Source organism: Mycteria americana, chromosome 5 (assembly GCF_035582795.1).
Source record: "Mycteria americana isolate JAX WOST 10 ecotype Jacksonville Zoo and Gardens chromosome 5, USCA_MyAme_1.0, whole genome shotgun sequence".
In the NCBI taxonomy this organism is placed as follows: Eukaryota; Metazoa; Chordata; class Aves; order Ciconiiformes; family Ciconiidae; genus Mycteria; species Mycteria americana.
The window spans coordinates 33,902,180-33,915,850 of record NC_134369.1 but is presented as its reverse complement, the minus strand read 5'-3'; the positions used below and the strand labels follow the sequence as shown (position 1 = coordinate 33,915,850).

The following is a 13,671-nucleotide window of genomic DNA, read 5'->3' as shown; positions in this document are numbered from 1 at the left end:
ACCTCTTTTACTGTGCAGAAGAGACACATCAATCCTACTGGGAGAAGACAGTCCTTTGAATTGGACACAAAATCTGGTAACAAAAAAATCCAGCCACTGAGCCTGGTCTTTGCTATTTCAACAGTTTTTGTTCAGATTTGTGCCTAACACAGTACAGCAAAGTAAGTTTTAAGCATCTAACAGGATAATATTATTAAGGAGAAAGTAAACCAGAACAATCTTCACTTACCACATCCAATTTGCAAAAAACAAAGATACCCAGCACATGTATGAATGGCTTCTTTAAAGTAAGAGAGAGAGCAGAGTTGATCTTTATTTTCATTATTTAAAAAAAGTTTTTTTCCTTAAAGTAAATATTCAGTCTTTATTTTACATTAAGTGCTTTTTAAAATTTCATGTCTTCACAAAATTGCATTTAAAATTTGAAGTAAAATGTATTTCAAACAAAAATACTGTGCAACTTCAGCACTTCTTTTCTGTCTTAAATATTGAAATAAATAAAATAGTTAAGTTTTTTTTTCAGTTTGTTTGTTTTTCAGTCAGTTCTACTGTAGATCAATTCCAGTTTGACCTGGGTTTATACACACGCTTAAAAGAAAGTGAAATCAAGACTTTAAAAAACTTCTTTGTATTGCACCAGCTTAGGGCATCCCCAGAACTTCTCTCAACAGTTGGCAGCCGACTTCCCACAGTCCCGGCTCCTGTGCCAGATGAAACACGGGTACGAAAGGGTCAGGGCAAGGAGAGGAGAAGTATCAAAGCATCCTGGCTTCTCTCGGCCTTCTTCTGAAATGTCTTGCTTGAAGGATGCTGGAGTCCATGAGGGCAGGGCTGACTGCAGAGGGAAAGGCAATACAGAGTAAAACTAAACAAACTCAAACAGACAACAAAAGCAAGTGTTCAGAAAAAAACAGAAAAAGCACAAACCAACCTTCCAACACTGTTTGCATTCTAGTTCTTTGAAAATATAGCTCAACAGACTCAGTTTCAACTGACTGTGGGAACCATAAGTAAATACAAAGCAAACAAATAGGATATGAAGGAGCATATCCAAAAGAAAGGCACCGAACACTGTCAATCTTTCTTACTGTGAACATCATTAAATAACCTTCCTCATTCAGCTTAGATAGCTGTCTCTTCACTAGAGGTTAAGACCTTTGCTTATGAAATCCTGCTCTGATTACATTGCTATGTTACTAATTATTTGTACAGAGCCACAAGCGTATGCAGCGCTGCACAAAAGACATTTTTAGAAGTCTGAACAATACATGTAGGGTGGCAGCAATGTGATAACTTCTGGAAATAAGTGAAAGACTGCATTTTGCATCGCATTTAATCCATGAATGGACTAAGTTGCATACTGCTAAGCTCCTGAGCAGTATTAGATAGCCAATAAAATAATCTGTTTATTTTCAGAAAATGCAAGTGCCTCCCCCCATGTCTTCCTTACACCTCTCACATCAGTTCTGGATGACACGAAGGTCCAAAATCTTAGGAGATGCCAGTGACCAAAAGGATAATTCAAAGATATGAACTGGCAGCATCCCCTTAACAGGGGTATCAGAACCTGAAATCACAAGAGCTGGGGTTTTTTTCTAAACGTTATTACAACTTGTCTTCTCTGAAATTGGCAACTTAACATTCATGGAAATACAGAAAGGGACATGAAAATAGTTCTGACCCAATTTCAGTATTCTATGGTATTTATACAGGTTGGGGTTTTTTCAACCCTGGTAGATATCTGACAAAGAGAACAAAGGTTGGTAAGGTTTATTATAATGGCTCAGTCAGCAAAAATTCAGCCTGGCTACATTCCTGCACTGTGAGGGTTTGTCAAAACAACCCCATGCCAGCATGAACACATGCATGGGCCTCATACTTCACATATGCTCATAGCTACAAATTTTATATAAATAAGAAAAAATCACGGAGAATAAGAAATGGGTGTTTATTGGAAACATCTACATATGTTGCAGCACAAAACACACTGGTCAGATTTTGCAGTTTTTATAATAAGACGACTCCCAGTGGGGTCAATACAATGTTTGCTTGAGGAATAGATTCAGTAAAACTGCTTGCCATGGGGAAAAGGCAAATTGCATGAGGAGCCAGGCTTCGAAAGCTCCACAGTTCAATGGTATTTGAATTATAATTTTAGGGCCCGTCTCAAAATATCATTGCAAGAATTAACCAAAGAAAGGCCAAGCAGGCAGGAGAGATCACAGTGGTGACCCGGCACAGTCCGGACTCAGCGACTCTCTGGGTGCAGTTCTCATTTGCTCCATGCATCAGCAGGCAGCAAACTGAGTCTCTGTCTTCAATCAAAAGCCTAAGCTGAGGCCTGTAAAATGGCAAACTGGAACTCAAAATGAATAACTAATATAAAAGCTCAAAGGCAAAACAATGCGGGGAGGGGATTCTAATAACACATTCTGCTGAAACAAATGGCCATCTCAGAGCTTGTCTACACCATACTAGCAAGCGTATTAACAGTGAGGTTTCATTCAATAAAAGCAATAGCTAAGAAAGCCAAGTGCTAATCCTTCTGAAGCCAGCGGCACAGTTCTCTCTGGACCTTGTTTCAGCAGCCTAGGCTCATCATTTATGACGTTACCACATATGTACAATGTTACTCCAAGCACCATTACATATACGAGAAATAAATATCCAACCCACAAAACTGGGGGGCACTCAGGTGGAGGGAAGAGATGCAAAGTGAAGCAAAACAGATTTCAGTTCCATCCCTGTTCTGCCACATGCCTCATGGTCTCCTTTTATATTCTAACTGTTATGCCAGAATCCCATATTTTCTTAAAATGTTCTCAATATATACAGTCACGCTTAAAATTTTAAATTGTTTTCATGCAAGGGCTGAGGTCTGTCCCTGCTAAGAGGTCAACTAATTAAGAGCCACAAAAGGGGAACAGGCTAAGGATCCGCGCACACTCTACGTAGCCTTTCTTCCCACTGATCAGCTGCTCAAGCAGCACGTCACTTCCTTATTTCTCCTGCTCCCATCTGTGAATCAGGGTTTGCAGAGGATGGCTCAGGAAATTATGTGTCTTTTCTAAGATCCTTTAGGATGGAGCAGTAGAAAGGTGCCTGAGGAGACAGCTCACATGATTAAATTTAGGACCTGAAATGAAACATCCCTTTATTCACATTTCACATCGGAGCTGTCTTATTTTGGTACATGGTTTTTGTGGGAGCATATGTTTCAGGAGAATCTTTGGACAGCCTTGTGCTAACCTTCCTCTAATAAGAAGGAAGTCTTTGGAGGAGGACTGGAAGAGCTAGGCTTGTGATTAGTTGAAAGACTGCACCCTCAAAGATCTTCTTATGAAGCTCAGAACAGCAGGTCTCATTGAACTGCTGAAATCACTGAGGAATACAGAGCATCACATTCCTTTCTGATTTCGAAGATGACTGTATTTTTTAGGTACAACCTGGAATTCACATTGAAAACTCTCTTTATGCCTTCCTAGTTTGGTTTGGGACTTGGGTGTCTTTGAAGCTACAATTGATACTGTGCAGTTCCCTCATTTCTGACCTGGCTGTGCTAGTGTCAGGCTCCTCTTTTTTTTTTTTCATTGCACTTATGAAATATCCTCTTGTATATTTTCTGCCTCATTAACATTGTCATCTTCCCCTCCTCCATCTGAGAGAGCCTCATGTAGCAGACCCTTTGCTTTGCTTCCAACTTATGAGCTACTAACCCTCTTTCCCGGTTCCCAGCCTTCACTGCGGCAGTACCTGCCCTGAGAATATTTCATTTCCATATCAACACTCCATTCAATATTCACTGTTAACACTACTTTACAACCTAGCTTAAACAACTACTCTTTTAGCTTCCATCTCTACTTCTTAATTTCATCCCTATGATTGATGTCTTCCTATGGTCACTATCATACTGCTCAGCCTGCTGGACTAAACTCATGTTGGTTATCTCAGTCTAATAAGACATCTTGAGGAATCCAAGGACTACTCTGCTCTCCCTAACAATGAATTTATTTTACCTTCCTTCCTCTCTCAGGACTAGATTGAACCAGTGACCGCCCATATACACATTAATGGTATAAATAACAGTGATGGATATTTTTCTATGCTATCTATAATAAATGTCAGCTGGCAATTTTTATGCACTCTGTGAGCTCTTGTGGCTTCTTTCTGAGGGTACTGCACTACCCAATTGTCACAAAGATGGGTGGTTAGGTTGCGAAAGGATTAAGACTGTATGCATTGTTATAGTAACTGCATTTGTGGAACTAAATCAAGACTTAATGAATTATGGGCATCTGATTATTGTTTGTATTCCAGAAGAGCCCAGAATGTGTTAGGCATGGTTCACAAAAGACAATGGTAAGGACTCCACTTGGAAAAAATTATATTTAGAGTATGCCTATTCTGCAGTTGATGCAGTGATTGGAGTTCTTCAGAAAGAGGTACCTGGGTAGGCTTCAGCTAGCTAGCTCAGGTCCCATGAGGACTATAGTTAGCACAGCAGCACGGAGCTCAGGATGGGCTGCAACAGCATGCAAGAAGCTGGGTAAATACAGCACTTAGTAAATGCTGAGCTCTGTGCAGCTGGCTGGTTCCAAGCGTGTCAAGCCTACAGCCGTCAGGCAGTAAAAGGTAGACAAATGAAAACTGAACTCTCTTCAAGGCCTTGATAATTCAGGTCTCCATTACTCCTGTGAGCCTTTCCCCATCAAAGCATACTCTGATTGTATTTTGAGGAGCACTGCGTAAAATTAAAACTCTTTTCTTAACCTTCTAATCTGTCTGACATGACTGCTGCATGGATACAAGAAATAGATGCAAGATGGATGCAAGAAATCATGTTGTTTGTTTACTGTGGATTTGGCACATTTCTAGGTACTTGCTCCCTTTCTATTTTCCCTGTTGTTCACGTGGGCACGTCAAAGAGTAGCAAGAGAAAGAAAAAAAAATTTTTTTAAAAGGAAAAGGATATAATACTAATACCACAAATGTAAGTGTGGGGCTTGAAGGGCAGGATTAGCAGAAGAAATCAATTTGAACTTCATTTTTAAAATTCTATGACATTTCAGGTTTGCGGTATTTCTTTGCAAACTGGGAACAACTCTACTTCTGGACCAGATTCTGCTCTCAGTTACATTAGCATAAATGTAGGCAAAATCCACTGGACTTTACTGGTACTACTCTTTGCTTACAGTAAGGTCAGTATGGAACAAGTGAGCCCACACTGCCTCACACAAGGGCTGGTTCCACCCATTCTTGGTTGGGAAGTGTCTTCCATCTTGACTTCTGTTGCTCTTTATTTTAATGTCTGCATTACCTGTAGGTGTGTATGTGTTTGTGTACATACATTTCTGATACATGTTTATGTACACACACATACACACACACACACATATATAAAATGATACAGATATGCAAATTATCCTAACTCTTTCAGGGATTTTGGAAAAGCAGACACCTGTATATCTGTGCCTGACCCCTGGAAACCATCTGAAGTTTGAGCTTGTAGTAAATATGGAAGAGTGGCAAAATATAAATTTATCTTGTGTTCTTTCAGAGAAAAAAGGACTGGTTGTGGAAGGAAGGAATGTTTTTATCAGTTAAAGTACACTTCTCATTGACAGCGTTAAATCAAAATATCATTGATTTGACACTGGATCGATTATAATATACCAGCAGGAACAGAATAGCAACAGAAAAGGATTATCAATATGGGGAAAGCTTAAACAAGGCTTTCTCCTGGCAGGTGTGCATGGTTCTGGCATGCACTGTCCTGTGGTATAAACACACAGAGATATTTCGTAACATTTTGTAACACCATTCTGAAGGCAGATTATTAATGTCATCTAGACATCAGTAGCGTGTAGTCTAGATTTACACCCATGTACCTAAAAGCAGAATCTGTCCACTGCTTATTCCATGTCTAAAGTGAACAATAAAAAAATTAGAGACTGGATCTTTTCTCTTTTTTTTTAAGGTTTGGGGGGCAGGGGGAGGGAAGTTGAAAGAGCTCTCACAGACAGTATTGTGCTACCCCAGCAAAAGAAACAGGAGAAACGGAATCCATTTGGATAGCTTTCATTCATGCGTTAGAACATTATATATCCAAAGTCTTCATTGCGAGGCGGAGATTTTTATTCTGGTATCAAAAACACACACCTCCAGTTTAAGGATTAGGCACTGCCCAGATAAATGTCTATTTTGCCTCTGATTTAAATGAGGTCATTATTTCACCCTGTTTGGCATTATACATATCAGTAAAAATAGAACCTAATCTTGCCCCTACTCCAGGGAGATTTTTGCCTGCATTAGGACAGCAAAACATAACCTACACACTGACTCCTTTTGAATCACTTCTGACTGTATGCGAGGCTGGATCCTGCTCCCACAGAACTTCCATTAGCTTCACCAGGGGTGTGAATGTGGCGCATACTCATAACACAATTTAATCCATGGGACTTACTCCTACAACAATGCTCAGTCAAGGGTCTGTTGAAAATCCAGGGCACAGAGATTTCAAATTGAGTGAAAGACATTTCAGCTTGGACATACCTTTCAAATCCTGCTGCATGTTTCCTCCTTTCTGGGAAAGTCGCTGGGAAGGGATTCACTCTCTTCTCCATTGCCCTTGGAACTTTAATGAGTATTGCTTTGGTTTAATTCAAGAGAAGCTATTGAAAAGCAAACAAAGTGTCTCACAAGACACTACAGAGAGAAAAAACTGGGTGACACAGGAAAAAATGCTGTGAATTAAAATTTAAAAATGGAAAGAAAACTACAGGTGAGGTATTTTTCCATATCATTTCTTCCATGATTCTGCTCCTCCATCTGTTTTGTCTTTTGATGTCTATGACTTGCCATTCACATTCCATCCCTATGCTTGGAAATTGCTGTCCATGAAGTGAAAGGTGAAGGAAAAGAAAAAAAAAGTAGAACGGAGTGAGGAAGACATGAAGGGATGCAGGGAGGAAGAGATCTATTGAGTGTAAAGGTATCCAAAGGAGGGATGGAAACGTGTTCCCCAAGGTCATGGTCTTCAATGGTGCTGCTTGTATTTTCAGGCTGTTAAAGACAAGTGTAGCAGATGTACAAGAAGAGCCAAACTCCACATGCTACAGTAAGTGCAAAATCTCAAAACGCAGAAGCCATCACATCAAGGGTTTCCTTGTCCTCCGATAGAGTCCGCCCACAGTGGTTATCTAGAAACAGTTCTATTATCAAGTAGACATCCATTGCTTTTTTGTTTTTTTGTGTTTTTATTTAAAAAGTAGTTTTTCTAATAATATATAGAATATATAAATAATAATAATTAAAAAAACCTATTTGGGTTTGCTTTCTGCTCTCCAACCCATCTGTATTTTTCGTGGTTTGCCGATATATATATTAAAAGACAAGAAAATCAACTCTGCTCACTATTAAAAAAAATATTAAATCCACCTTTTACGTTTCCAGAGAGAAAGAGAAGGGGGGAGGTGGGAGGAAAACAAATTAAAATGAAAAAAATAACAGGAAAATCAAAACCTTCTGTCTCTTCAAAGTAGTTGTCAAGAGCTTTAAACGCTTGTGCTTTCAGTGTACACCCCACAGGAAAAACAACAAAAATAACAACAAAAAAACAACCAAAAAAACCAACAAAAAAACCCAACAAACCCAAGGACCTAAAATTAAAAAAAGAAAAAGGTAATAATAATCCTAGTAGTAAAAAGGACAGCAAAACGCTCAGAGTTTGTGTGTCTTTTTAGTTATTTTAGCAGCCGCCCTTTTTGTCTGCAGAGGGAGAGCTGCCACCACAGCCACCTCCTCGGCTTGAGAGAGGCTCTTCTGCATCATCCTCGTCAAAGCCATGAAAGGTCGAGGTGTCGCTTTCTGACGTGGAACCGAACAAGTCCTCCGTAGTGCGTGCTGGCGCTGCTTCGTCCCTCCTGCCTTCTCTTCCCAAATGAGCTGACATGTATGATGAATATATCAGCACATGGGTTAAGCAACAGGCATCATCATCATAATTTTTTTAATCATCATTATTATTAAACAATTCAGACTATTGAGCTCATAGGTATGTGCTTGTATGTGCCCGCGCACCTCAACAACATAACTCAGTAGAACTGCAGTAAGAAAAATAAAAAAGGATCAGTTTCTCTTTCAAAGAAAAAAAATCTACAAACAACACAGGTGCCCATAGCTATGGCAGCGAAAGGGTTAATTGTGTTTTCCTCTCTTCAAAAGACATTAAAATATTTCCTCATGATTACTTAGATCAGTTTTAAAAGATTTTTAGACCGTATAAGTAATTAGATACCGTTAGCTCTAAGCACAATGACTGTCCTTCAGACTGGCATCAACTGTCACAAATTTACTGCTATAGAAATGTAACCCACTAGATAGCTCATCAACCTCAGGACTATTTTTTATCCCTGTCCTTCACCTGATCCTAAAGAGCCTCTTCTGTAGACAAAATGAAATACATTTTGAAGACTAAGTGAAAGTAACCTAAACAAATGCTTTTATTCCAATTTCATGGCATCTCCTCCAAAAATAAAAAAACCCAAAACAAATATATACAGTTCAACAACTAAAACAACTAAGATGAGAAGTGACCTGTCTTGGGGAACACTGAAAAGTTCAAATGTGTGTGAGTCAATCCAACTTTCAATATGGAACAGGAAATTCTCCACACAGGACATCAACAGCAGCAACAACAACAACAAAAAGAAGACTCTTAAAAAGAGAAGTCAAATACTGAAACCTGCGAAACTGAGGTTTATTTTCTCCCTCAGTCAAACATGTTATGTGATTAGTAGTATAGCCTTCAAATTCTCTCTTCAGGAAAGGTAGAGAAAAAGATGTCTCTTGTGCCCCAGGAAAATGAAAGTGTGAGATTTTAGGGAACGGCTATTTTATTATTCAGAAACAGTAGCATGGTATTAAGTAACCAACTGTTTGGTCCCCGCTCCAGCTACAGGAATCAGCCATATAACAAGTACACTGCATTGCTTGAGACACGAAGAATTAAATCCTGTTCACAAAAAGAAAATGGATATAACAAAATAATTGGCAGATGAACCACCTTGTAGAGATGTGATTTTACTGACTTTGTGAAGGGAAGAAACAATATAATTTCCATGACCTCTCTTTCAGTATAATGAAAATGTTCTCCATTATGAAGAAAGAGAAAGATGGCAGCCACCAAAGAGGTTTCATTATTTTAGTTTACAGATTAGTGTGTGGTTGTACCTTAATCACTTTCATCACACATCAGTCACGCCATTGCAGACCCCTATGAACAACCCAGGTGGGTCAGAATTTGTACAACGATAGCATTTAATGGAACTGATTTTGCACAATTTAGGTTACATGCCGATCTACTTGTTCTATCACACTAAGGAATCAAGGGAATTAATGTAGTTGTGTTACATTCTGATATAATCACCATAGCAATGTTTAAACAGCAAAAAAAGATGGATCCATCTCACTGTACTGTATCAGGACAATGCTGAAATGAGTTATATTGAACTATAACAATCAAGGTGAAGGGCAATGATCTTCCAAGATGGCACCACAGATCACATGAGCTTCCCCCTTCAGTTATTAAGAAGCAAACACGTATACACTAAAAGGTCCATGCCCCTGACTGCACAGCATTCATAAGGACGCCCCTGGAGAAAACCGAAGGGGTTGTCATCGGTCCTCTGGTGACCAGTCAGTATCACTTCAGAATATCTTCAAAGGTCACAACAACTGCAGAAGGCAATTTGTCAGTGAGAGTCTAGTCCTGCTCCCACTGAATGTGGTAAGAGGCTTACTATGAATTTCAGGGGGAGCATAAAAAGGCCATTCCCTCAGCATAAGAACACTCCACATCGCATTTCAGCCATCACGCAAAAGACATCTTTCAGTCACTACAGTACAGAAGCAGCAGCAGCAATACTGAATTTTAAGGTCTCTTTGGTTTTCAGATTTCCATATGATGGTCTTATCACCACTAGTATCACCACTGTCCAGAAACATCACAACTGGAAACTTGGACCAAAGCTGGAACATGCAGTTGTTAAAGGTTTCCCATTCCCCCTACCACCACCACCACCACCTCCCATGCGAGCTATAAATAACTGCTCAGCTGGGATAAAATTTCCCAAAAAAAGAGAAAGAAAGAAAGGAAGAAAGGAAGAAAGGAAGAAAGGAAGAAAGAAAGAAAGAAAGAAAGAAAGAAAGAAAGAAAGAAAGAAAGAAAGGAAAAAAAAAAAGAAAAAAGGAAGGAAGAAAACAACAGCCCAGAAATAAAGACAACTCAGAATGGGAAAGACACAATTGCCTACATTTAAAAAGAGAGAAGGGAAGAAAACGGAGAAATAAAAACCTCTTTAAACAAAATTAATGATAGTCATCTTGTAAGAGGATAATTCTTGACAGCTACCCCCATCCCTACCCTGTAATTTCCTCCCTCTTTCTTTTTTGGATGAAGAAATGCATGAAATGTGTAATCAATGGAAATGCTTGTCATGCAACTTTCATAAATCTTGTAAGTAATTTATAGTTGTAATTGCAGCATTTGAAGACAGAGCCCATTCTTTAACATTGTCATAGGATTTTCTCCTTCCATTTGAAGAACAACTAGTACATGTACCAACATTCATAGAAGCCAATAAATACATTAAAACTTTATTATTTCGTAGGACCCCATTAGCTTAAAAATGTGAATCCAACAATGGGGTTTATGACAGAAAATTTCCCAGTCATCCTTTCCCACAAACACAGACAAGAGGTAAGACCTCGTCTTCTATCCCCTCCCAAATGCGCTGCCTTTCTTCAAAATCTTCAGAAGGAGCAAAAAATAAATCACACAAATGCCTTTGTACAAGAAAGTTGCAAGAAGGAGTCACCTACCAGAGCGCCCACAGTCTGAGCACGATACAAGTTCCTCAGGCCGGCCACTTTTTTTGTTCATATTGGAGCCTCCGAGGCAGAAGTCACAGTAGTTATTGGGAATGATGACCCCATCTGGTCCTTTCTGGGCTGCAGTTGGGTTAGAAATCAGATTTACTTAAAGAGCATTCGGTTTGGACATTTCCCCCTTCTCCTTGATAAGATGTTAGCTTGGTGAGTTTGCAGGCCACAGTCTTCCCAAAATATTGTCAATTAGAACAAGAAGTGAGCCATATAAGTCACCTCCATTTTAAGTACATCCCGTGTTGTACCTATTTTGCCTGAAATGCACTTCACCGTTTCCTTTATAATGCCAGCCAGGCTGGTCCCTCACAAGGACCTGCTGCCAGAGGTCCCTGTACAGTTCAGGGACTTCATAACACGCACAGGTGTAGGAAAAATCTCCACTGCAGAATCAGACCTATGCTGTCAGTGAGCCAAGCCTGGTTTTTCAGACAGCAGTCATAATCATAAACCCACAAAATACAAATTCAGAAAGGAAAAATACATTCTCCAAGACTCAAAAACCAACAGCAAGGAGATGGGGGGATAGGTACCCTAACTCATTTTATTTCAAGTAGCTTTTTTGGGGATTACATCTCAAAACGGCAGGGTGTCCTTAGTCAATAATTTGGTTCAAACGCCCATGAATATTCACAGGCAAAGCCACTTGTGGGTGGTTCACCCAAAGGTTAAGCTTCCTGCAGCAGAGCACATGTCCCCTGGGAGGAGCAGGGAGGGCAGCAGGTCCTGCACCACCTGAGCACCCAGCACAGGTGCAAAGAGTCAGCCCAGGGCAGACGTCCCAGCCAGCAGTTAAAAACTCTTTCAGCCAAGAAAAAAAGGAGGGGAATTACATTCTTATTTTCTAGCTAGGAGTGGTTGGAAAGGAGCAGACACACACTGGGTCTTAAGCAGAGGAGGAGGCAGTTCCCCTAGAAAGGAGAGAAGGGCAGAGGTCTTCTGCATTCCTATTAATTGAGCAGAACAGCAATGTGCTTTTTTTCTCATTCACAACTGCCATTTTTCTCCTCCACTCTCCAGAGAGGGAAAACTTCTTGTTCCTGCACACTCTGACTAAGAACTGTGGAAGGGAGAGGGGAGTAGGGGGAATGGTTGGTTTTTGTCTTTGTTTCTCCTTTTTTAACTTAAAAATTCCAGTGGTATACCTGGCTTAATCCTACCCCATGAAGATTTCTACAAACTAGAAAATGAAGACTTTTAAACTGTACCAGCTATATTTAATTATCTTTTTAATGCATATTTTGTAACTTGCAGATTTTTAACAGATGTTTTGACAGCCTTTATTAATGGTCTTTTTGTCCACATCCAAATTTCCCCCAAAGAACAATGACATTCTAAAGGCCTTCTGGTAGCAGTCCAAGACATACACTTAAAATTAAAACTTCTTCCGAGTTCAATCGGCTTTTCTGGTTTGGGGGCATCTAGTTATTAATTTACTTCCAGCTGTTGATTAGCCAAGCTTTTTGGAGATTGGTAACTGAAAGATTGCAGGTAAGGCAAAATGAAGAAAAAAATTAAAACCTGTAAGGCTGCAAATACATCAATATCTTCCTGCATGGTCGCTGAGTCCCTGACAGTATTTACTAAACAATGGGCTTTGCTCTGAAATGGTCCTGGTTAGCAGATCCCCAGTTCTCCCAAAACCAGAGAGAAGCTCCCAGCATTAGGTTAGCGTTTTGCCTGTTCGCAGAGAGGCATTTAATACGTGCATGCAAGATAAGCAAAAAAAGAACAGGAACCAGGTGGAAGCCTAGCGCACCAGCTCATTTTAAGAGCTGTAACAAAATGATCATAAAGTTGCTACTTATCATAAAAAGCAGATCTCCCTAGCATTTATTTTTCCCACTACAGCCCCATTCTGAAAAAGTTAAGTAATTACTTCTTTATATTGTGCTGCATCTACAGACAGGCCATGTGCAATGCAAACTCAGCAAGCTCAATGTTCAGTGATTTTTTTTTTTGTTCCTTATTACGTTACTTCACGTTTCTTCCAAGTTTCTTAAAGTGCCTTACAGATACTAAGATCCTAATATTAACCCTCAGTGAGGTCAAAAGCCTGTTTTGCCATTGACTCTAACCAAAGTGTTGCTGGGCCCTAATTAAGTCTCGTGGTGAGGAGGCAGCATTGCATTTTACAGCTGAAAGACTTGGAGGTAGAGTGATGAACTGGCTTACTCACGAACACACAACAATTCTGTGGTGAGGCCACAAATACAAACAAGCATTCAAGGTGCCGGCCAGCAGACTTAGGAAAGAGCTCCACTTCTACCACCACTCAGAATGGTGTCATTGATTTAACACTCTGCATATACTGACTTAAATTTTTCCATTGCAGCTTATGACTCTAAGATCCACAGACTGTGAAACTGGAAATGGCACAGGGGACCTTGTGAATACATATACTGATCAATTCATCTGCCGTGTGTGGGACAGGTGGAGGGTATTTGCTGACTGCAATGAAGCTGAAGGAATTCTCCTAGACTACTGGCAAGGGAATAAGCATGGGTTTTGATCACCTCCTTTTTCTTTTCTTTTCTTCTTTTTTCTTCCAATTTAATTTAATTTTTAATGTGAGTGCCTATGTACTCATCTATTGCTCGTCACTCATAAATATGGATCTGGCTCAGTTGAGTGTGATAGAGATGTCGGGCCTGAAAAGTCATACACAGATGAGAAGTTCCTGAAGTTACATCAATGATGTCTTAAATGATGTATCTCTAGAGCCAA

The 13,671-nt window shown here is 39.8% G+C and overlaps 1 protein-coding gene across 2 annotated transcripts in view; it reads right to left on the bottom strand.

Annotated features, from left to right (window-relative positions):
• Window positions 1-245: 245 nt before the first annotated feature.
• DPF3 (double PHD fingers 3) overlaps window positions 246-13,671 on the bottom strand; it is a 142,653-nt gene continuing 129,227 nt past the window's right edge. For both annotated transcript variants that reach the window (XM_075502867.1, XM_075502868.1), the window contains 3 exons: window positions 10,882-11,010; window positions 6,553-7,944; window positions 246-835 (listed from right to left, as the gene is read on the bottom strand). In XM_075502867.1, coding sequence (XP_075358982.1) covers window positions 7,748-7,944; window positions 10,882-11,010 — 326 coding nt within the window. In that variant the 3' untranslated portion in view covers window positions 246-835; window positions 6,553-7,747. The remainder of the gene's footprint in view (window positions 836-6,552; window positions 7,945-10,881; window positions 11,011-13,671) is intronic.